Source organism: Microchirus variegatus, assembly GCF_963457635.1.
Source record: "Microchirus variegatus genome assembly, chromosome: 18".
In the NCBI taxonomy this organism is placed as follows: domain Eukaryota; kingdom Metazoa; phylum Chordata; class Actinopteri; order Pleuronectiformes; family Soleidae; genus Microchirus; species Microchirus variegatus.
The window spans coordinates 2,678,145-2,702,469 of NC_139819.1; the positions used below are offsets into that span (position 1 = coordinate 2,678,145).

Genomic DNA, 24,325 nt, shown 5'->3' on the forward strand with positions numbered 1-24,325 from the left:
TTACAACAGAAGACAGTAAACTGAAAATGGAGAGGAATTACAGAGAGTAGGATGTTTAGTAGGGTTAATATACTACTATATTTAATAGTATACTACTATATTTAGTAGGAGTAGTAGTAGTATACTAGTATATGAGGGGTGATCATACTACTATATTTTAGTAGTACTATACTACTATATGAGGGGTGACTATACTACTATATTATGGGTGATTATACTACTATATTAGGGGTGATTATACTACTATATTTAGTATTATACTACTATATTTAATAGGAGTAGTATACTACTATATGAGGGGTGACTTTACTATACTACTAGATATAGTAGTATACTACTATATTCAATAGGAGTAGTATACTACTATATGAGGGGTGATTATACAACTATATTTAGTAGTATACGACTATATTTGGTAGTATACTACTATATATTTAGTAGGAGTAATATACTACTATATGAGGGGTGATTATACTACTATATATAGTAGTATACTACTATATTTAATAGGAGTAGTATACGACTATATGAGGGGTGATTATACTATTATATATAGTAGTATACTACTATATTTGATAGGAGTGGTATACTACCATATGAGCGATGATTATACTACTATATTTAGTAGTATAGTATACGACTATATGAGGAGTGTTTATACTACTATATTAGGGGTGATTATACTACTATATTTAGTAGTATACTACTATATTTGGTAGTATACTACTATATATTTAGTAGGAGTAGTACTAGAACTCGCAATTTCCTTAGGATTTTAAATCCTAGGGAGTAGTATACTACTATATATCTAGTAGTATACTACTATATTTGGTAGAATACTACTATATTTAGTAGTATACTACTATATTTGGTAGTATACTACTATATTTGGTAGTATACTACTATATATTTAGTAGGAGTAGTATACTACTATATTAGGGGTGATTATACTACTATATATAGTAGTATATTATTGTATTTAGTAGGAGTAGTATGACACATGTACACGTGTGAGTGCAACTATGATTATACTACTCCTACTAAATATAATACTATATGAGGGGTGATTATAGTACTACTGCTAAAATCCAAAGGAAATTGTGAGTTCTTACTACAACTAGACCACAGCAGCTTTCACATTAAAAAAAACAAAATAATAATAACAATAACAATAATGTAATAATATTTCAGTCAAGCAAAAGTCAAATTCGCCCAATAATTTAATTAATTTCTATGACATCAAGTGAAGAAAACAACGTGTTTTCCTGAGGTCGTGTCAGAATTTGAGATAAAAGTGTGTGTGTGTGTGTCGTTTCCCTACTTGCTGGGTCAAAGGTCAGACCCTGCGTTCGGCGTCAGCTCTGCTTCGCTGCTGCTGCTGCTGCTGCTGCTGCTGCTGATGCTGATGCTGCTGCTGCTGATCCCACAGCCGTCCACATTCTCCCTTAAATCTGTGCAACAAAAGCAGAAACATCAGTTAGCGCTGCGTCGCTCCAAAAGAGAAACGCAGTCATTAACACAAGAAAGAGAATAATGACAGGCCGGGGAGGACGTCCACGCATTCCAGCATGAATAATTTGGTTTGATTTGTGGGGGGGGAAAAACTTGGAGAGGACACAAGAAGAGGAGGAAGAAAGACAAGAAAGCGCACCTTTGAAATATCAAAAACAAACTGCGCGTGGGGCGAATGTTTGTGTGTTTGCGTTGGGAGCGCCGTTCTCTCCGAGCCGTCGATCCTCCAGACGCCGCCGTCACGTCCACCAGGAGACGCTAATTAATAGCTAATCAAAGCTAATGTCTCGGCAGCACAAAGGCGTGATTAATATGTAATCAAAGGCACAGAGGCAGGTCCCGCCTCCTCCACTCACGCTGAAAACAAACCAGCGTTTGTGCTTTAATTAGTCGACCGCGGGGAGCAAGTGATGCGCTTGTCTTTGTATTTTAAGTTTGGAGCCAACGTTGGCCACTAGAGGGCGGGCGCCCGAGAGAAGGAAGAATACAACACTGATGCTTTTCAGGACACACAAGTTTGGTTTGTGTAACAGTGTTTTTCCACAACACAGTTCCAGCTCGGCTCAACTCTAAAAGCTCTACTGGGTTTATTGTCTTTTTAAATCGACTGATTCTAATCACTCAGTTACGCCCAAAACATCCGCAGCTGACTCCGCCCACGTTGAGAAGGAGCTATATATATATATGTAATGATACTGATACCGGAGTACAGCAGAGCTGGGAACTGTGTAGCGTGTAAAAGCGCCGTTAGACGAAGCTTCACGTGAGTCTGTGACCTCTGACCTCTGAGGCCCAGTTTGCGGCAGCAGCCGTTGCACGAGTGTTTCTGCAGGAAGCCGCGCACGCCGGCGTCTCCGAGGTTATCGGCTCCGAAAAGCATCTCCCCTCTGTTTCCGCTGCAACGTCGACAAAGAAAAGAAGATGGTTGGCCAAGTTTTACCGTTAAAAAAAAAAGAAGAATTTCTTGGTTCAATAAAGCATATAATAAATAAATGATGATATAAAGTGAAACAGTGACTGTACCTTTGGTTTTCTGCCATAATGACAGTCGGATCAGTCAGTTCTTCTCCTACACCTGGAAAAAAAATTATGAATGAATGAATGAATGAATGAATGAAGTAAACACACACACACACACACACACACACACACAGACAGACACACAAACACACACACGCGTGTAACCTTGTATGTCCAGCACCAGCAGCTCTCTGTTTGAATACTCAAACGTCCAGTGAGAAAACGCCAGCAGCACTTCCTCTAGAGAACAGCAGGGGGCGATCTCTTCCCCCGTGTTGTTGTTGTACTTCCTGAATTGGCCCGGCATGTTCCTCTCCACGGTCAACCACTGACCGTTTGAGTGCCACAGGACCAGAGACACGTCCAAGAACCTGGACCCGAGAGAGAAGATGGTTACTACACACACACACACACACACATACACACATACAAACACACACACAGAGACACACACACACCTCGGTGTATGGAGCAGATCTTCAGGTTTGTTCCGGTTAAAAACCTTCATCATCTTCTGAGCTGCTCTCTGCTGCTGAATCTCCTGAATCAGTGATTTAATCACAAACAGTTTTTTATAACCTAAAAAAACATTAACACATTTTGAGAAAGAAATTAAATTTTTTTTTTACTTTTGTGAAACAAAAAATTATTTTGAGAAAAAAAAAATTTGAGAAAAAAAAAAATTTTGGGAAAAAAAAAAAAATTTGAGAAAAACAATTTAAATTTTGAGAAAAAAAATTTAAATTTTGAGAAAAAAAATTTAAATTTTGAGAAAAAAAATTTTAAATTTTGAGAAAAAAAATTTTAAATTTTGAGAAAAAAAAATTTAAATTTTGAGAAAAAAATTTTTAAATTTTGAGAAAAAAATTTTTAAATTTTGAGAAAAAAAATTTTAAATTTTGAGAAAAAAATTACATTTTCAGAAAAAAATTACATTTTCAGAAAAAAAAACATAACATTTTGAGAAAAAAAAAATAACATTTTCAGAAAAAAAAAAAATTTGGATAAAAAAATAACAATTTGTGACCTCAAACTTTTTAACGGTAGTGTAAATAAATAAATAAATAAATCTGTCCTTCATAGAGACTTTCATGTGACACTAACCCTCAGACAGAGCTGCAGCGCCGTGCTCCCATGGAAATGTCTCTGCCAGGACCGAACCACCTCCGGCCTGAAGGCCTTGACCACGTAGACCAGACCGGGTCTGAGCACGTCCCGCTCGGCCCACGTGCACAGAACCCTGAGTCCCTGCCTGAGACCACCGTCCAGAGAACCTTCTTCACTGAACAGAGGCTGCAGCACGGCGGAGAGAGCCTGGGACGACCAGGAGGACACGGAGCTGTCCTCAGAGACAGAGCCGGGGACAGAGACTTCGTCCAGAGAGTAGACGCTGACCTCTTCGCCTCCTTTCAACACGGACCACATTTCATTTTGAGTTACTTCTCATTATTTTACATGTTTAAAGCATCTTTTAGCACAGTTTAAATGAGCTTATTATACGTAAAATGGAACATTATCATTATCTGACGTTAAAAATGTGCAAATTGACCTAAAATGGAAACGGGGGTGAAGGGAATGGTGTGAGCCAGTCTCATCAGGTTGTTTCTCTCCACAGCTGTAAACACACACACACACACACACACACACATATATGACAGAATCCATGTAAATAAATAATTTCTGCTCATATATAAATATAAATACCTGAATAATGTGGGTATAAATTCTCCGTGGACTGAAACGATGAACTCTTTACTGCGGAAAAAAAACACACAAACATTAATTTCAACTTTTCGGTCGCTTTATAGACACTTGAATAACGTGTGAATTAATACTTAAAGGCGCCATATGTAAGAATGTGGCCAAAAACCGTTACTACATTCAAATTCAAAACACAGAGGTCTCTTAGGCTTCGTTTTCTGACGTAACTGGCAACCCGTGGTTGCTCGGCAGCTGAGACTCTACTGACTGCAACGATTGGTAGACGGCGGTAGGTGGCGCCACATGACGCCAAAACATGATTTCAAAACATAAACATGATTTGCAGTCTGCAAAATATTGTTTTTTAATGCAAATATTTTGTCTGTACTGTTGTTGTTGGTGAGTTCAGTTTGTTATATGAACATAATTCCTGAGTCTCTGTGACATATTAGGAGGATTTTATTGCATAATGCACCTTTAAATGTTTATAAAAAAACATTATAAAGTGAGTTCAGTAAATACCTTCAGTGTTGACGTTGCTCTGTAACCTGCAGCACAAAGTTTCACACGTCAACAGTGTTATTTTCACGTTAAAAACGACGTAAAAAAAAACAGCGTAAAATCAGAATCTTACGAAGATCTGCGACTCATGGATCGAGCCCAGCTGTTCCACGCCGAGTGAGTGGGACTCCACACTGTGTCCTGTGGGTCAGAAGCAGATAATCCAGACATTAATCTCCGATCTATATATATATATATACAATCTTATATTTTTAATGTGGTTTTTTTACGAGCGCAGATTTACCTGATGAGAAAACACTTGTTTCTGCAACAGATCCATGGGCTCAAAATCTGAAATAACACAGAGATTAACACAGATTATTGGACAATAATACAAAAAATATTCTCCTTCATATTCATGTAAAAGAAATCACTGATAGTAAAGTAAATGTGGTGATTTTCTATAATTGTGACAATAATGTGATTTGACAAAAGCTGTTAATCCGAACTGTTCAAAACCAACGAAAAACAGAGAAAGCAACAGGTTTTAAAGTTGTCGTATTTCAAGAACGGTTGATGATGGAGGTTAAATGTTTGTTTTGTGAGCGTCAGGAGGCTTTCAGCAACTCCCACATTAAAATTTGCGAAAAACGGGCGTGAATTGACAGAGAAATTGTACTTTTAAAATCACCCTCATCAACTCCAAACCTGAGTTTTAACATGGGAGTCAATGGGAGCTTTGACCAGAACTCTCTGTGCTTTTAGGTGATTTTAAGAAAAACTGTAAGTTATATTAAAATGAAAACAACACACAGGGTTAGACAACAACCACGGCAACGTTTTTATGTAAAAAAGTGTCTCTGTAGGTTGGAAATTGTGGGCAGAAGAGAAGTTTGTTTAGAGATTATTGTGATTATTTTCATGGCCCTCGGCTAGAGTGTGCCACATCCACGCACCCCACACACACTCATTATAAAATCTGTAGTAAAAGTACAAAACGTAAACTGCGATTGTTTAAAAACCGTAATAGGTATCAAAACGTTGACTCAGGTGAGAAAAGTCCCAAGTCTTGTGAGCCGTTTAAAATGTCAACCACGTCTCTGCGGTAAAGTATGACGACACTGTGAGGCTCCAAAGTGGCTCCATTTTTATGGACCGTTTCCCATTCGTGTGTGTGTGGAAATTTTGCCTTCGTTTTTTGAAGACAGGAGGCTTCACTCGTTTACATTTATATTCCAGAATATCTAATATAAGATAATAATATTATACTTTAATGTTGTTTCTTACTGAGCTGACTGAGGCTGGTCGACGCCGACAAACACGTGGGTTCTCCTCTCAGCCACCGTCTCCGTCTCCAGCAGACGTCTGACAAATTCAAGCTTCCCTGGTTTACAGAAAAACATTTTAAAAAAGTGGAAAAAAGGACAAGTTTATTAAATGTTAGATACACTTTAAAGATATTTTGCAAATTGTCAAATGTCACATTTACAGCGTCGGGGCTTCTTTCCTGTATCTTCACCGTCTTCCTGCTCTGAGTTTTCCCTCTGCTGTCTGAGGCTGGAGTGAAGTCAGAGGACTTGGACCATTCTGCAGAGACAAAGAGACAAAGAGGCAAAGATTCTGTTATTTAAAGGTCACATAGAGTGGTCCTGTTGCACATATATGCGAGTTATGGATGTCTACTAACATACATTAACTTGTTTTTATGCTCAAAAACCTCCTAGTTGCTGTAAACGAGCCGATAGAAATCTCTCCTTACTGACGCTCTCCTCAGCCGCGATATTTCAGACATAAATCTCACACCCAGAAGACAGAGTGTGTTGTGAGTCTTGTCTCGAACTGTCTTGTGATTGGCCAGTACCCGGAAGTTACATAATCAGCGCACCAGCTCTCAGAAGCGCAGCTCCCCCCTCTGGAACGGTGGATGCACTGCTACTCATTATCAAAACACTGTTTTAACAGTGTTTAAAAATAGCTTCTTCACGACTCCCCGCCGCAGTCCCTTTGACGACCTTTGACCCGGAGTCAGAAGACACTGTCGCTCGTGAAACACCTCCACAACGGACGTTATTCTTCTTCTGCGGTTCAATGTACGCAACCGGATGTGCCCGGACTAGTGCCCGGAGCAGGACGATCGGCTGTTCCGGAGAACCGCTGTTTACGTAACCGGACCGGGTTCTCAGCAGTGGCTGAACTATTTGTTTAGATCCTTCAGGGCTTCGTAAATGAGGTAATGACGCAGATACACACCAAAAAAACCAGCGTTAATTGGAACTTCCTGTCTAGGTCCGCTTAAATATGGATGTAACATGTCTTTGTCCTCACTCAGGGACAATTCAAAGACTCATAGAGTAGTCAAGTCAAAGTTCAAATGAACAATAACAGAAAATATTAACTTTACCTTTGCTGCTGCTGCAGCACAGCGACGAGTCGTCCCTCAAGCTCCGCCCACCCGACCCCGCGGCGTCGTCCAGAGACGGGAAGGAGCCTCTGGTCGGACTGAGCGGCGCTCCGCCGAAGGCCACGCTCTCCACGCTGGACGACAGCGAGCGACAGCAGCCGCGCGGACGATCTCCGGACGCCGACGCGCACGTCCACCTGGACGCTTTCACGGGTCGTCCCCACGGGTGAGACGACCCGGACGGGGACCTCGGTCGGCCGTCGTCCTGACAGAAGGCAGGGTTGACGACGCCTTCGGAGACGTCGCGAGGGTCGGACAGAAGCACAGCAGTGCTGGAGTTCCTGGACGATTTCGCGTCGGACAACTGTCCCTGTCCTCGTTCTTCACCTTCTTCATCTTCTTCCTCCATGGACATTTCCTTCTGAATGGGATAAAGGTGTGGATCGGCGATCCAGGACTTCAGATGTGAGGATCCACATTGGGACGCGGGTCGGCAAACTCCAGACCAGGTCTCAGCGGGACGTTCGCCGGCAGCGGCCGACTGAGGATCCTGTTGAACACAAAGTTTTTTTCGTAAATAGAAGTTACGTTTCAACGCATTTATTATGTGTCGGATATTATTGTCCATTTCGCGCAAGATCGCGTTTTTCACAGTCGCAGACCTGTGGTCATATCTGTACATTTCCATGGCTTCCGATATCAAAATAAACATTTTTTCTTGAGTACGATCACAAAATCGGAATAACTGACTCCTCCCACTTCTCTCTCAGGTCTAATTGACTCCTCCCCCTCCTCATTGACCCAACACTAGTCCCTCTCAGAAGGAAAAGACTCCTCCCCCTTGTCTAGGGTCTAACTAACTCCTCCCTCTCCTTGCGTAGATTTAACCGACTCCTCCTCTTTCGCTCCAATTAAAACAGTCAGTACCTCTTCTTCTTCTTCTTCACCATCTTCTCGCCTCGCTCTCTTGCGCCCCCTGTCGTCCACGTCGTTCTCCTGCAACGACGTCCTTCTACTCGCCGCCACGGTAAAACCCTTCAACAGAGACGGCGGAGTACTTTTACATGACTTGGCCGTCAGCCGCCTGGCGCTGGGTGCGTCGCGGTCGGCGCCCGCGCTTCTGTGCAGGAACGTCCAGCTGTGAGGGGGAACGTGAGGGGGAACGTGAGGGGGAACGTGGCGAGAAGCCGCGACGGATCCGCACTGAGCCAGACGAGCGCCCTCCTGGTGAAGGCTGTCAGAGGCCGAGAGCAGAGTCAACGTGTCCATGGCCAGAGCGGAGAGGTCCTGGAGCTGACCCAGCTGAGCGTCCAGCACCGACAGACTGTCCTGGATCGCGTTGACCTTCTCCGAGACCTCGCCCAAGGTCACGCACATCTCCTCCGCTCTAAACACACGCGAAGAAACACAAGTAAAAGACAAACAAATGCTTTTTTACAGGACTTTTTTTGTGGTTAAAATACCCTGAATGAAATTGTAATGTTCAAAATAACTATTTAAATTTTAAACTTAGAATTATGTCAATAACTGAAAACAAAGTGCAAATATGGAAGATACATGCATTAAAAACTGAAGTTTAAAATAATGCTGAAAATAAATCTATACAAAACCCAAGAATAAGCAGCAATAAGTGCATGAAAACTAAAATATACACCAGAAGTTTAAATTAAACATGGAAACACAGACAAAACAAAGGTAAATGTTACTAAAAATGAGTCCAATATAACTATTATATAAGAATAAACACATTATAGAACTAAAAGGGTAAAATAAACATGGAAACTTCAAGAAAACAGGGAAATTCTACTTAAATGAGTTTATCAATAACTGAGAAATTAGGATAAAACGAACATTTTCAAATAATCAATAATCATTTCTATCAGAACTTACAGACTGGATCTTTAAATCATGTGACACACACACACACACACACACACATTCTTGTACTGAGGACCGGGTAAAAGTGCTGACAAAGTGAGGACCAGCATTTCCACTTTATAAATCAACACAATTACAAATGATCTACTTCATGAATGACATTTACAAAGAACTACTGGGTGCAGTACCATAACATGTCTGCAGGAGGAGCCCCAGAGCAAAAAGTGTGTGAAACACCAGGGCTTGTACCAAATTGAGGACCTCTCTTAAAAACAGAGTATAGCATACATACATGTTTCCGACCTAAGGAAGTGATTTCAATGAAAACAAAGTGAGGACCGGCCAAAATGTCCTCACTTTGTAAAAATGTCCTCACTCTGTTGGTTAAAAACACACACACACACACACACACACCTGTCAGCCGTCGCTCTGATCCTCTTGGTCTCGCTGCTGTGAGAACCGTCGCGTTTCTCGTGAACATAAACCTCCACGCACTTCTCCTCAAACTCGTGCAGCTTCTTCCGATCCTCGAGGCCCAGCTGGAGTTCTGCGAAAGACAAGGTGAGGAGGAGGCGGGGCTTATTCGTGACTTTACCTGTCCACACACACACACACACACACACAGACAGACGCTGCAGCACTCACTGAGTCCAGACCCCGCCTCCTCTCGCTCGGCGTCTCCGCTCAGCCTGGCGTAGACGGCGGTCAGAGCCAGGGTCACGTGACTGAGGACGATGAGCGGAGGAGGAAGCCACGGCCTCTCCTGGTACGTGATGATGTAGCGATAGCGGTTGTATCTCCACAGTCTGCTGGACGTGGACGCCATGTCAAAGTAGATGTTGCTGTTGAGAAGACAACGGTTAAATGTAAAGTACTTGTTCCTATAGTGGTGACGTAATCCAGAGTAGAGCTGGGATCTTTGAAGGTGAGCCGGATCTTGAGGAGTCGTTCAAAAAGACTCGGCTTTTAGTCGTTTTTATCGAGACAATAATCACAGGTTGCAAATATATGGTAACATTTGGACGTCCTACATCAATTTATACTTGATTGGTGGAAATGATTACAGAAATATTGATTATATCTTGTGTTTTCATTGTATGTATTCCAGAAGGTGGCGCCATAATCCTAAAAAAAACATTTTCTAATCTCGCTTACTTGAAAAAGGCGATGAGAATGTTGACCATGATGATGTACTGGAAGAACATGTAGACGGCCTGAAGGAACGGAGTCAGGAACGAGGCGGGAGCACAGGGAACGCCGTCGTCGCACGCTGTAAACGCACAAAAGATGATGTTATTCCAAGACAGAGACAAAAACTGACTTTAAAGGTGCATTATGTAATAAATCTAAAGCAACCATGGCCATAAAATCCTCCTAATATGTCACAGAGACTCAGGAATAATGTTCATATAACAAACTGAACTCACCAACAACAACAGTACAGACAAAATATTTGCATAAAAAAATATATTTTTTCAGACTGTTTATGTTTTGAAATCATGTTCTGGCATGTGGCGCCACCTACCGCCGTCTACCAATCATTGCAGTCAGTAGAGTCTCAGCTGCCGAGCAACCACGGGTTGCCAGTTACGTCAGAAAAACGAAACCGAAAAAGACCTCGGTATTTTGAATTTGAATGTAGTAACCGTTTTTGGCCACATTCTTACATATGGCGCCTTTAATCACTCAAAAATAGCTCAAACTTTCGTACATTTCCAAAATGGCTGACTTCCTGTTGATCACAGAGGCATTTTTTTGTTTGTTTGTTTGTTTCCTGTGATGAAAACATTTCCTGAAAAAATCTCATGAATCTAAGTTAAAAAATAACCTGAGCTGTAAACACAACAATGTTTCACCGGGTCTAAATTTTGAATTAGAATTTTGATTTGAAATTTGAGATGAAACATGTCAAGAAATGGTTGACTTCCTGTTGGGCGTGGCAAAAAAACTCTGAAATTACTTCTCCTGCACCTATGTCGTCGCTCATTTCTGAAAATATACTTTTGGCCACTAGGTGGTGCTCTTTTAGGACCCAGGACGAACGTCACATTGAAAATCAAAGTTCCAAAGTTCGTTGTGTCCGTGGTCTCTTACGTCAGATTTGACAAATCCTCTAGTATAAATATACTGATATAAACATCTTTCTCCAGAAAGTTGTCGAATTGAAAAACGTGGTGAAGCACTAACGATTGATCTCTTTGGCGTAGACTTCTCCGTAGATCATCCAGTACGGCTGGAAGACGACGTCTCGAGCGAGACTCCACGACGGCTCCTCGTCCGGAGACAGGATGGCTTTCCTGGACACGCCGAAGCTCAGCAGCACGATGGCCATCATGACCACGATGAAGAACATGTTACTGGTCTGCAGAGGGAGAGGAGGCATGATGATGATGGTGATGATGAGGAGGAGGAGGTGGAGGAGGAGGTGGAGGAGGTTTCTCCTTCTCTAACTCACCATCTTGGTGATCATGGTGAGGTAAGGCCCGGCGTGTTGATTGACGGCCAGCAGGTCCGTCACCCTGATGAACCAGAAGACGATGTCCAGACAGTACGCGATGCGCCCCGCCGTCCTGTAGGGGTCGGCGTGCCAGCGCAGCGTCAGTCCGGCCAGGAAGAGCAGGATGGCGACGGATTCGGACTTGTTCCAGTATTCGGAGAACCAGATGGTGAGCTTGTGACTCAGCTTCCTCGGCTCGGACATCAGGACCTGATTCGGAGACACCAGATGTCACGTTATCGAGCGGTCGTGAGGACTTAGGACTCTTGAGGACCGTGTTCACAGGACGATGAAACCGTTTAAAGTGACAGAGAGCGTTGATTTTTCGGGAGCTTTTTCCTGCCAACATGGCTGAGTCAACAAATCCCTTTACTTAAGCAGTAAACCTGGTTTAAACTCTGGTTCTAAATGATCCTTAAATTGGAGGAGATTGACTTTCTTCTGACTCTCACCTCTCTGATTTTCTCCAGTGCTGTGGACAGGATGTAAGCGATGACCAGCCACTCTGGCACGCTGGGCCGATCCTCCATCTTCACCAGGACCACCAAGGAGAACAACATCAGGAAGGCCAAGTAGAACATCTGAAAAATAGATGGAGACATGAAAAAAATATATATAAATAAGGAAGGAATCATCATTTAAAGGTGCCATATGTAAGAATGTGGCCAAAAACAGTTGCTACATTCAAATTCAAAATACCGAGGTCTTTTAGGTTTCGTTTTCTGACGTAACTGGCAACCCGTGGTTGCTCGGCAGCTGAGACTCTAGTGACTGCAATGATTGGTAGACGGCGGTAGGTGGCGCCACATGCCGAAACATGATTTCAAAACATAAAAATGATCTGCAGTCTGCAAAATATATATTTTAATGCAAATATTTTGTCTGTACTGTTGTTGTTGGTGAGTTCAGTTTGTTATATGAACATTATTCCTGAGTCTCTGTGACATATTAGGAGGATTTTATGGCCAGTTGCATTAGATTTATTACATAATGCACCTTTAAGGGAAGTTTTAAAGACGCCACCTACCGTGTGGAACCAGAACTTGACGACAGGAGCCGTGTAGAACTCGTAGAGTCTGTTGATCCAGGAGAGACAACGCACCGTCACAGAGGAGACACTTTCCGACACAGGGCCGAGACATTCGTCCTGACACGTCGGGCCGAGCTCTTCGTCCTGATCCACCTGAAAGATCAGAGGGACGGGAAACAGGAAACAGGAAGTGAAGAACAAAAAAAATGGGGGGGTGGGCGGGATAAACTTTTTAAAAATGCTAAAAGGTTTAAAACACTCACCATTACCGTGGGATCGGTCTCCTCCTGTGCCGGCGCCGACTTCACCGCGTCGAGTCCAAACAGCATGGTTTCATGAGACTGTGGCACGTGACACATCTCTGCTTTACTTTTGAACTCCAGCAGGAAAACAGCAGGGGGCAGCAGAAGACTCAAAATGATCTGAGAGAAGGGCAAAAAGGCAGACAACGTGATATTTGTGCAGAGGGAGTGATGGATGGATTCAAGGTGAAGGTGGGATTACGTCAGGGATCGGGTCTGAGCCAGGTGCAAAAAGACAGACTGCCAAATAGTGAGCTGTTCCATAAATCCACGAACAAACTTACTGCAAAATACTGAGGTATTCTATATTACCACAAATGGACTGACTGCCAAATAATGAGCTATTGTATACATCCGCTAACAGACACCGCAAAATACTGAGATATTCTATACATTCATCACCAGGCTGACTGCCAAATAATGAGCTATTCTATATTTCCACACATGGACTGACTGCCAAATAATGAGCTATTCTATACATCCAATAACACAATGACTGCAAAATACTGAGATATTCTATACATTCATCACCAGGCTGACTGCCAAATAATGAGCTATTTTATATTTCCACAGATGGACTAACTGCCAAATAATGAGCTATTCTGTATTTCCACAAATGGACTGACCGCCAAATAATGAGCTATTCTATACATCCAATAACAGACTGACTGCAATATACTGAGATATATGGCTGGGGTTCATATCTTCTTAATGATACTTGCCTTTCTCAGCTAAATGACATGACATCTATACATTCATCATCAAGCTGACTGCCAAATAGTGAGCTGTTCTAGACATCCAGCAACAGAGGACATGAGTACAGCTGCTGTAGCAGAAGAGGACACAAGGGAGAGGACTAGATGGAGGCAGTTGATCTGCAATGGCGCCCCCTGAAGGAAGAAGCTGGAAGAAGAAGATCCAGGGATTGTAAAGAATGTGGTGAACGTGGTGCGTTTACCTTGAGGAATGAGTTTTTCCTCATGTTGAGTGGACCGGTCCACAGGTCGGTGAGCAGCGTCTGTGTGCAGGAGTGAGACACAAAGGGTCTGTGACAGGACGAGACGGCCATCTGCAGACACGTGAAGTGACTCCACGCCTCCATCTCTGAGGTCAGCAGCTTCATGGACATCTGCTCGTTCTGATGGAACGCACTGTCCAACACGTCCACGGCCAGCTGACCAAACTCACTGACACACACACACACACACACACACACACACACACACACACAAGGGTGGCGATTCAATAAACAACACAAAAGTAAAACAAAAGCACACAACTGAACCTCCTGTAAATCCATCTCACAGTGAATACGCCTTGAATCTGTCGGCCATGTTGTCGTCCAAGGAGCCATGTAGATTGTTGGGCAATTTTCAAAAACTTTCAAGGACCTTGAGTTTTTTTCAAATTCACAAACTTTCAAGGATTTCAAGGACCCAGGTATATTTTTGGTCAATTTTCAAAAACTTTCAAGGGCCTTGAGTTTTTTTCAAATTCACAAACTTTCAAGGATTTCAAGGAGCCATGTAGATTGTTGGGCAATTTTCAAAAAACTTTCAAGGGCCTTGAGTTTTTTTCAAATTCAAAAACTTTCAAGGATTTCAAGGACCCAGGTATATTTTGGGGCAATTTTCAAAAACTTTCAAGGACCTTGAGTTTTTTCAAATTCACAAACTTTCAAGGATTTCAAGGACCCAGGTATATTTTTGGGCAATTTTCAAAAACTTTTTCGAAGAGGCCTTGATTTTATTTCGAATTCACAAACTTTCAAGGATTTCAAGGACCCAGGTATATTTTGGGGCAATTTTCAAAAACTTTCAAGGACCTTGAGTTTTTTCAAATTCACAAACTTTCAAGGATTTCAAGGACCCAGGTATATTTTTGGGCAATTTTCAAAAACTTTTTCGAAGAGGCCTTGATTTTATTTCGAATTCACAAACTTTCAAGGATTTCAAGGAGCCATGTAGAGTTTTGGGCAATTTTCAAAAACTTTCCAGGGCCTTGAGTCTTTTTTCAAATTCACAAACTTTCAAGGATTTCAAGGAGCCATGTAGATTGTTGGGCAATTTTCAAAAAATTTCAAGGACCTTGAGTTTTTTTCAAAATCACAAACTTTCAAGGATTTCAAGGACCCAGGTATATTTTTGGGCAATTTTCCAAAACTTTCAAGGTTCCCGAATTTTTTTTAGTTTTTTCCAAATATACACACTGTCAAATTTACACACTTAAATATCAACTTAACTTTCTTCTACAAAAGTCAAGCACACAACTGAACCTCCTGTAAAATCCATCTCACAGTGAATACGCCTTGAATCTGTCGGCCATGTTGTCGTCCATGCTGCTCTGTCGAGCCTCGAAGGCCATGGAGCGGTAGAGTTTGCAGGCCACCGTCGCTCGGGCCAGCGCCTCCTCGCCGTGTTGCCACAGGAACAGCGCCATCTGCTGCCGCTGCTGCAGAACGGCCCACACGAACAGGTCGTTGAAGTTAAAGGGAACGAGCGTAGGAGCAGAGCCGAGGCCTGGACTCAGAGTGATTTCACCACCAGCACCGGCACCAACGCTGCTGCTGCTGCTCAGGGTCACGTCCTGATCCTGGACACGAGAGGTGAAATTTTATCGCAATGTGTTTTCAAGCGACTTCGCCAAACTCCGACATAGCTACTGTCCGACTTCCGACTTCCGATGTAAATGGAACGCAGCAGAAGTTCCCGTTAATTTCAAACACTGACCTTGCATTTGTACGGCTGAGCCGTTCTGAAGAACTGCTGCTCCTGGAGGCTCCTCCCACTCAACGAGCTTGATATCAGTCCCCGCCTTTGTTTATAAAAGGAGGCGGAGCTCATGCGTCGTCCCTCCTCATATCAGAAAGGACAATTACACAAAAACAACTTAGTTACTTGAGATGACAAGACGAAGAATGAACGAGACACTTTGTGGACATTTCTGAAAACAACAGTGATGTAGTTCTGACTTTGTCCTGCAGGCGGCAGTACGCTGCTCTGAAGTGCTTGCGCGTGTACGTGCTGCGATAAGCTCCTCCTATCAGATACTCCACCACCAGACCCATGTCGATGATAGAGAGGCGGTAACCAAGGGGGAGGGACGTCTGCACACACACACACACACACACACACACACACACACGTTTTTATATCCTAGTGAGGACACATCATAAACATAATGCATTCTCTAACCCCTTACCTTAACTTAACCTTAACCCTTAGTGGTCACGCTGCCTGTCAATCTTACCATCTTTTCATTTTGTATTAGTCAAATTCACAAAATTCAAGTACTTTCAATGACCTACGTCTATTTTGGGCAATTTTTAAAAACTTTCAAGGACCTTGATTTCTTTCTAATTCACAAACTTTCACGAATTTCAAGGAGCCATGTCTATTTTGTGCAATTTTCAAAAACTTTCAAGAGCCTTGAGTTTTTCTTTAATTTCACAAACTTTCAAGGATTTCAAGGATGCATGTTTATTTTTGTGCAATTTTTTAAAAACTTTCAAGAGCCTTGAATGTTTTTTCAAATTCACAAACTTTCAAGGATTTCAAGGATTTCAAGGATTTCAAGGACCTGTGGGAACCCTGAAGTACAAAATCCAAGCACTTTCAATAACCCCTGTCTATTTCGGCAATTTTAAAAAAAAAGGAAAATTCAAGGGCCTAGATTTTTTTTGTACAATTTCACATACGTTCAAGGATTTCAAGGAGCCATATGTATTTTTGGGCAATTTTCAAAGGTCTTTCCATGTTTATTTCAAATTTACACACTTTCAAGGATTTCAAGGACCAGTGGGGACCCTGGAGGAAGGAGACATTTACTTAAATATCAACTTAACATATTTCTTCTACAAAAGTCGTGCACTTTCTATGACCCATGTCTATTTATGATGATTTTCAAAGACTATTAAGTAACTTTTTTTTAATTCAAAAACTTTTAAGGATTTCAAGGAGCCATGTCTATTCAGGGCCATTCTCAAGAACTTTCAAGGGACTTTGATAAGATTAAAGTGAACTCACCTGTTTAGCGTCTTCGACCAGGTGACGCAGGAAACGATCCGTCTGTCCCTGTGGCTGTGGACAGAAATAAACTCTTATTTATCATATGCATGTGTCTTGAATGTTTAATATCATACTTAAGTAAGAAAATACTTTAATACAGTCCTATTTTTTATTAATGAGGTTTTTTAGTCTCCACAGAGCTTCTGTAAAGTTTGACTTGCCATCATCAGGATCAAAAAAGGAACTTTATCTTATTTTATTCAAAGAAAACACACAAATAAACACTAAATATCATACGTGTCTATTATATGTACAGTAGAAGCTCTGGGAAGATTCTTATTCTTATTATTGCCCCAGAGTTATGAATAAATAAACACTTTGGTTGGTGACAAAGACTCCTGTGACGCTCCAAAAAACAACAACAACAAAAAACTGGGAAAATACCCAGGATGCAACTGACCACAAAACACAGAGAAGATTAGAGTGAGATTGTGTTATTGTGGGTTTTCATCAAAGCCGCAGTTTTACCATTTTGTTCTTCCAGAGTCACAGAGAAAAGAAGAATTTCCTCTGTTTGTGAAGAAAAGTGAGGAAACAACAGGGAAACAACGTTTCTCTCATGTTTTTTAAATGTTGTTTGTCGTCGTCAATGATTTATTTTTCAGGTTAAATGAGAAAACTGGAAAAGAAGAAGAAGAAGCATGTTGAATAAATGATATACGAACCGTGTTGTAGAGCTCCTCCAGTCGATCCACAGTGAGGAAGCGGCTCATGGTCATACCGTTGTCGATCAACAGTTTGACAAAACTGACGCGGTCCATGACCAGAGCGTCCAGCATGGCTCGCTCCAGAGAACCAACCTGGACGTCACAAAACAGCAGAAAACAGCAGAAAACTTCATACAAAAATATGTACAATCAAAACAAAAATCCTCAGTTTTTAATGATTTCTTTGTTCTATGGAGCAAAAGAAACCATTTATCCATGTTATCACAGTGGTGTGAGTCTGACCTGCCAGTGTTGTCCATACAGCAGGACGTCTTTCTGAGCCACGTCCGCTCTGTCCCAGGCCAGAGTCAAACTGAGCTGCTCTGCAGGACCAGCTCTGGTCCCTGATCATCACATGAAACACAGACACACAAACAACAGGAACATGAATAAAACACACACACACACACACACACACACTGAGGAACAACAGCGAGAAAAAACAAACAACAGGTCCAAACACAAGCCTGGACCTGGTTCATGTTCATCACAATCCTTCTTTTAATCCCAGTTGTTCCATCAAGAATCGAAAATAGATCAAATATAAATGGAGTGGCTCATTATTTGGCAGTCAGTCCATTAGTCAATGTATACAATGCCTCATTATCTGGCAGTCAGTCTCTTGGTGAATGTATAGAATAGCTCATTATTTGGCAGTCAATCTGCTGGTGGATATGTAGAATGGCTCATTATTTTGCAGTCAATCTGTTGGTGGATGTATAGAGTAGCTCCTTTTTTTGGCAGTCAGTCCATTGGTGGAAATATACATTAGCTCATTATTTGGCAGCGGGTCCTTACAGAATACCTCGTTATCTGGCAGTCAGTCTCTTGGTGAATGTATAGAATAGCTCATTATTTGGCAGTCAGTCTCTTAGTGAATATATAATAGCTCATTATTTGGCAGTCAATGTGCTGTTGGATATGTAGAATGGCTCATTATTTTGCAGTCAATCTGTTGGTGGATGAATAGAGTAGCTTCTTTATTTGGCAGTCAGTCCAATAGTCAATGTATAGAATGCCTCATTATCTGGCAGTCAGTCTCTTGGTGAATGTATAGAATAGCTCATTATTTGGCAGTCAATCTGCTGGTGGATATGTAGAATGACTCATTATTTTGCAGTCAATCTGCTGGTGGATATGTAGAATGGCTCATTATTTGGCAGTCAATCTGTTGGTGGATGTATAGAGTATCTCCTTTTTTTGGTACATTGGTGGAAATAGACATTAGCTCATTATTTGGCAGCCAGTCCGTCAGTGGATATAGACAACAGCTCATTATTTGGCAGTCAATCTGTTGGTGGATGTATAGAGTAGCTCCTTTTTTTGGTACATTGGTGGATATATACATTAGCTCATTATTTGGCAGCCAGTCCGTCGGTGGATATAGACAACAGCTCATTATTTGGCAGTCAATCTGTTGATGAATACCTTTCAGTGTTGCAGACAAAATGGCTACGTCAGGAGTCATCTGGTCTTCTGACTCGGAGTCAAAGATAGTGATCTGTGGTTCAAACACACGTGACGTGATTAGTCCACGTATAGGACAGCTCATTATTTGGCAGTCGGAGTGTATTTTTTACTTACAGACTGCCTGTGATCCATACACTGTAGGAACAGGTCGTAGAGGTGAGAAGATTCCGCTCTGTCCACTTTAAACACGTCACCAATCCTGACGAGGAAATCCTCCTTAATGTCACCGACCAGCTGCCTGAGAGTAGTACAACATCTGTGGGTAAGATTTTAGATTTGTGTTACGTCTATAACGGAGGAAGAGTCACATGCCTGTCGTCGGACGTCTGCTTGTGTAAGAAGGCGAGCAGGTCGGCGGCTCTGCCCGAGCCTTCGAACACGATGACCGGCACAGGAGGAACGCTGCTGACATAATCCAGCACCGTGGACACCAGAGCGGATCCTCCCTCCACCAGCACACACACCACAGGGACACCGTGGTTCAGACCTGCAGGAGACCACAAGCAAAATAAATATTTATCAAACAACAGATTATGGTCTGTGTCTGCACTTTTTCAAGTCTTTTCAAGCCCTGGAGCCAGAAATTCACGCAGGAAACTGAAGTTTGTAATGGTAAATTCAATTTCTCTGTCTCAGAGCCACAACTGCCCATCTGAACTGACACCTCGGCTCCCCGTGTGAAAACACCGCCTAGAACGGCAGACTCTTCGTCTCTTGGAGGAACGCCGTGAAGACCTTTTCCTTGCAACGGAAAAAATAAAAAAGTTGTCGGGCCGGCAGAAGTTTCTCTATTTCATTCTTCACCAGCAGCAGAGAATTTCCACAACAAGTTTTTGTAAAACCGCTCACTCTCCCACACCAAAGTCCGTCGAGAAAATCCTCGATTTTAGCTCGCAGGGACACAGGAAATGAAGAAGATTAACTTTTAAATGCATCTAAGAGCAGCTGAGTTTGACATTTTCACCATTTTTGGTGATGAGGGCAGAAGGTGAAGATGACCTCTGACCTCTGACCTCTGTCGCTACTACAGGAAACATTTACCCCCTGAAATCTAAACATCAGCATCAGCAATTGTCCTTTACACTCTCCCACTCACTCTCCCACACCAAACCCCATAGAGAAAATCAGCGATTTTAGCTTGCGGGGACCAAGGAGCTGCTGGTCTACTGCTGCCTCGTGTGGTCACTTTGTGTCACTGATTTGCATCATAATGAAGGATTTTAAAAGCCGAATTGACAAAATAAGACATTTGAACTTAGTGATGGAGGCAGCAGTGGATCAACAACTCCTGTGTGCTGTGATGTTAAAATCATCGATTTTCTCTATGGATTTTGGTGTGGGAGAGTGAGTGGTTTTCAAACTTCACGTTTCCTGTTGGAAAAGTGAGATAAAGACGTGAACATATTGACAAACTCATACTCACGAGGATGTATCTTCTGAAGCTGGATGTGTTTCTCCAGCTTCCTCCTGAGACCTTCCTGACAGCCGTGTTTCCCCAGCGTTCCGTCGTCCACCAACAGGAAGTGGGAGTGGAAACCATTGAGACAGGCTCTCTTGCTCAGCGGGTTCCCCAGAGGCTGATAATGTCTGAACACCTGAACCAAAGGTCAGCCAAGGTCACAACAAGTCAAGAAGAAGAAGAAGAAGAAGAAGAAGAAGAAGATGAAGGTGAATCTTATTTTTAAATACTCACATCTCGACCGACGAGGTCCGCGTTGTTGTCGATCAAACCCCACGGCGTGAGACCGACCGTGTTCCTCTTCCTCAGGTCGTGACCCCCGAACATTTTCACTGCGTCACCGACAAACTTAGACACACCTGCAGAAAAAAAGCACGTACACAGTTTGACAGGTGATCCCTGAAGGTCGTGCAGTAGATGACGTGAGAATCCACCGACCTGTGTTGATGCCGTCAGTGAGGATCCAGGCTCCCGTGCTCAGAGCAGCAGTGATCAGACCTTTACTGAACGCCTGCCTGACTTTAGGAGGCAGAGTGAAGTTCTCTGATCCACCGTGCACCGTCAGCAGAAGTTTGGGTTTGTCCATCTGCCACTCCCTCTGCATCAGCTGCAGCACAGACTCCGCCCTCGAGTCCACGGCCACGCGTACGAACTGTGGAGAGGAAAAGTCAAGCAAGTGCTATATACATAAACTTTACTTACTTTACTTAGTTACTTACTTACTTTACTTACTTTACACTTACTTTACTTAGTTACTTTACTTACTTTACACTTACTTTACTTACTTAACACTTACTTTACTTAGTTACTTACTTACTTTACACTTACTTTACTTAGTTACTTAACTTACTTTACACTTACTTTACTTAGTTACTTACTTACTTTACTTAGTTACTTACTTTACTTAGTTACTTACTTTATACTAACTTTACTTACACCTACATTACTTAGTTACTTACTTACTTTACTTAGTTACTTACTTTACTTAGTTACTTACTTTATACTAACTTTACTTACACTTTCTTTCCTTACTTACTCACTTACTTTACTTACACTTACTTGCTTACTTTACTTAATTACTTCCTTACTTTACTTAATTACTTACTTTACTTATACTTAGTTACTTCCTTATTTTACTTACTTACACTTACACATACTTATTTTACTGACTTACTTACACTCACTTACACTTACTTACACTTACTTTACTTACTTAGTTACACTTACTTAATGAATGTACATACTTACACTTACTTTACTTACTTTACTTACTTTACTTACTTACTTTTATTTACGCTTACTTTACTTAATTACTTGTTTACTTACTTACTTTACTGACACTTTACTTAATTACTTGCTTACTTTACTTACTTGCACTTACACATACTTACTTTACTGACTTACTTACTTACATGCTTGCACTTACTATACTTAAATTAATGTATTTACTTACACTTACTTTACATACTTACTTACTTAATGACTAACTTTACTTACTTACATTTACTTGCTTGCTTTACTTAATTACTTCCTTACTTTACTTAATGACATATTTACTTTCTTACTTACTTACTTACAATTACTCACTTTACTTACTTACTAACTTTACTTACATTTGCTTACGCTTACTTCTTTTACTTATTTTAACTTCTAAAACTTAATTACATTTTATATGAGAAAATGACTTTTGATACTAAAGTACAGTAAATGTCATAAACTTTAAGACTTTTACTTAAGTAGGGCTAGAGGTTAAAAAGTGATTTCAACTTGTACCAAAGTCAGTTCCTGGAAACATACCTGTACTTTTACTCAAGTATCACTTTAAAGTACTTCATGCAAGACTCAATAATACATATTACATACTTATTACGGTAACAACCGTCTTTGTAAAATGTATTCACGTACCTTGGCGCGACAGACACGCGTGGCCGTGTCCTGAAAGTCGATGGTTCCGTACGCGTTAGTGGGCGTGGCTTTGGTGTGGAGCTCCATGGACCAATCGTTATCCAGGTCCTGACCATGAGCAGGACAGAGGGACACGGGAGGGAGTGACTCCTCCCACAAATGTTCTCCAATCAGACGACCACAGCAACATCTGACCAATGAGAAGACAGAGGGGGGGGGGGAGGGGGCGGAGTCATGTTATATATACAACCTCGGGCTTGGAATTCTCACGTCGTCATTTTCTCCTCTCCTTCTTAACTTTACTCGCTCATTGTTCTGCACGGAATCTCACGGCAGAGAGACAGACAGTGGAGGTGAGGTGGTGATTTTTTTTACCTTATTAAGTTTTGGCAGACTTGACAAACTGGAACACATCTGTTAAAAGAAATAGAAATAACAGGAAATGACACATTATGAAAGAATCCACATGGCTCCTATTCCTGGACGGATGGCGAACAGCTCTGCTCTCACGTGTGAAGTGACAAACACACACACACACACACGTGTTGATGTGTCTTTATCTGAGAATCTTGATTTTTCTTAGGGTTTTTTTTTTTGGACGATGAACACGGTGATTTTCCACTTTACCTGTGAAGGTCCCGGGAGGAAGGAAGGAACTTCACACACTCACGCTTGAGGAAAGTTTCCTCAATCCAAGACTTTCGTGACTGAAACCAGAAGAGAAAGATGTTCAGTGACAGCACAGAATGTTGGTCATTTCACGCCAAAAACACAACAAAACACACCATTCTGGTGAGGGAAGCTCACAGCAGCAGCAGCAGCGGCAGCAGCAGCAGCAGCAGCAGCAGCAGCAGCAGCGTCGCCTGAAAACCTCCCTCTCTTTCACCATGAAGTCTCTCTCTAACAACACTGACGTGATGTGCTACGTAACAGCCAGTTTGTGTGTGTGTGTGTGTGTGTGTGTGTGTGTGTGTGTTCTCGTCAAACTTCCTCTGATTTTCTCTCTCTCTGCCGCGTTAACAATGGCCTCAGCGAGCAAACAAACCCACACACACACACATCCTCTTCCTGACAATATGAGCGCACACATGTCACTGAGTCAACACTGAAGTGGCTTTTCATCAGCTCTGTGTGACTGTGAACAAGCAGCTGAGCAGCTGTACCTAATAAAGTGGCCTTGAAGTGAAACTTTCCAAGGATTTAAAGAACCTGTGGAAACTCATGAAGCACAAAATTCCCATCTCTATTTACGGTGATTTTCAAAAACTTTCAAGGGCCTTGAATTTTTTTTTTTTTTTTTTTTCAAATTCACAAACTTTCAAGGACCCATGGGAACCCTGAAGCAAGCACAACATACAAGCACTTTCATGACCCATGTCTCTTTAGGATGATTTTCAAATACTTTCAAGGGCATTGAGAATTTTTTTTTTTTTTTTTTTTTTAATTCACAAACTTTCAATGATTTCAAGAACCCCCTGGGATCCCTGAAACACAAAATTCAAGCACTTTCAATGACCCAAGTCCATTTAGGGCCATTTTCAAAAACTTTCAAGGGCCTTGATTTTTTTTCATTCACAAACTTTCAAGGATTTCAAAAATTCAAGCACTTTCAATGACCCACGTCTATTCATTATTTCAGAAAAGGTCAAGAGCCTTGAATTCTTTTTTTCAAATTCACAAACTTTCAAGGATTTCAAGAGCCCCCTGGGATCCCTGAAGCACAAAATTCAAGCACTTTCGATGACCCAAGTCCATTTGGGGACATTTTCAAAAACTTTCAAGGGCCTTGATTTTTTTTTTTTTATTATTCACAAACTTTCAAGGATTTTAAAAAGAAACATGGGATCCCTGAAGCACAAAATTCAAGCACTTTCA

General features: G+C 41.7%; 1 protein-coding gene across 1 annotated transcript; it reads right to left on the bottom strand.

Moving 5' to 3' along the window:
- trpm6 (transient receptor potential cation channel, subfamily M, member 6) lies at positions 1 to 23,819 on the bottom strand (the record flags this gene model as incomplete). The annotated part of the gene is made up of 40 exons (XM_083905078.1): positions 1 to 20; positions 2,296 to 2,408; positions 2,536 to 2,587; positions 2,698 to 2,903; positions 2,991 to 3,073; positions 3,637 to 3,938; positions 4,082 to 4,147; positions 4,237 to 4,287; positions 4,756 to 4,781; positions 4,868 to 4,935; positions 5,039 to 5,085; positions 6,022 to 6,118; positions 6,224 to 6,321; positions 7,136 to 7,685; positions 8,063 to 8,522; positions 9,428 to 9,560; positions 9,659 to 9,855; positions 10,169 to 10,283; positions 11,201 to 11,375; positions 11,469 to 11,720; positions 11,963 to 12,091; positions 12,538 to 12,693; positions 12,810 to 12,962; positions 13,801 to 14,029; positions 15,139 to 15,434; positions 15,572 to 15,694; positions 15,814 to 15,948; positions 16,868 to 16,921; positions 17,575 to 17,709; positions 17,860 to 17,960; positions 19,045 to 19,117; positions 19,201 to 19,320; positions 19,395 to 19,573; positions 20,510 to 20,681; positions 20,780 to 20,904; positions 20,984 to 21,197; positions 22,451 to 22,640; positions 22,826 to 22,864; positions 23,078 to 23,157; positions 23,808 to 23,819. The coding sequence occupies 40 exons, from the start codon at positions 23,817 to 23,819 to the stop codon at positions 1 to 3; spliced, it is 5,826 nt and encodes a 1,941-aa protein (XP_083761204.1).
- Positions 23,820 to 24,325: the final 506 nt, after the last annotated feature.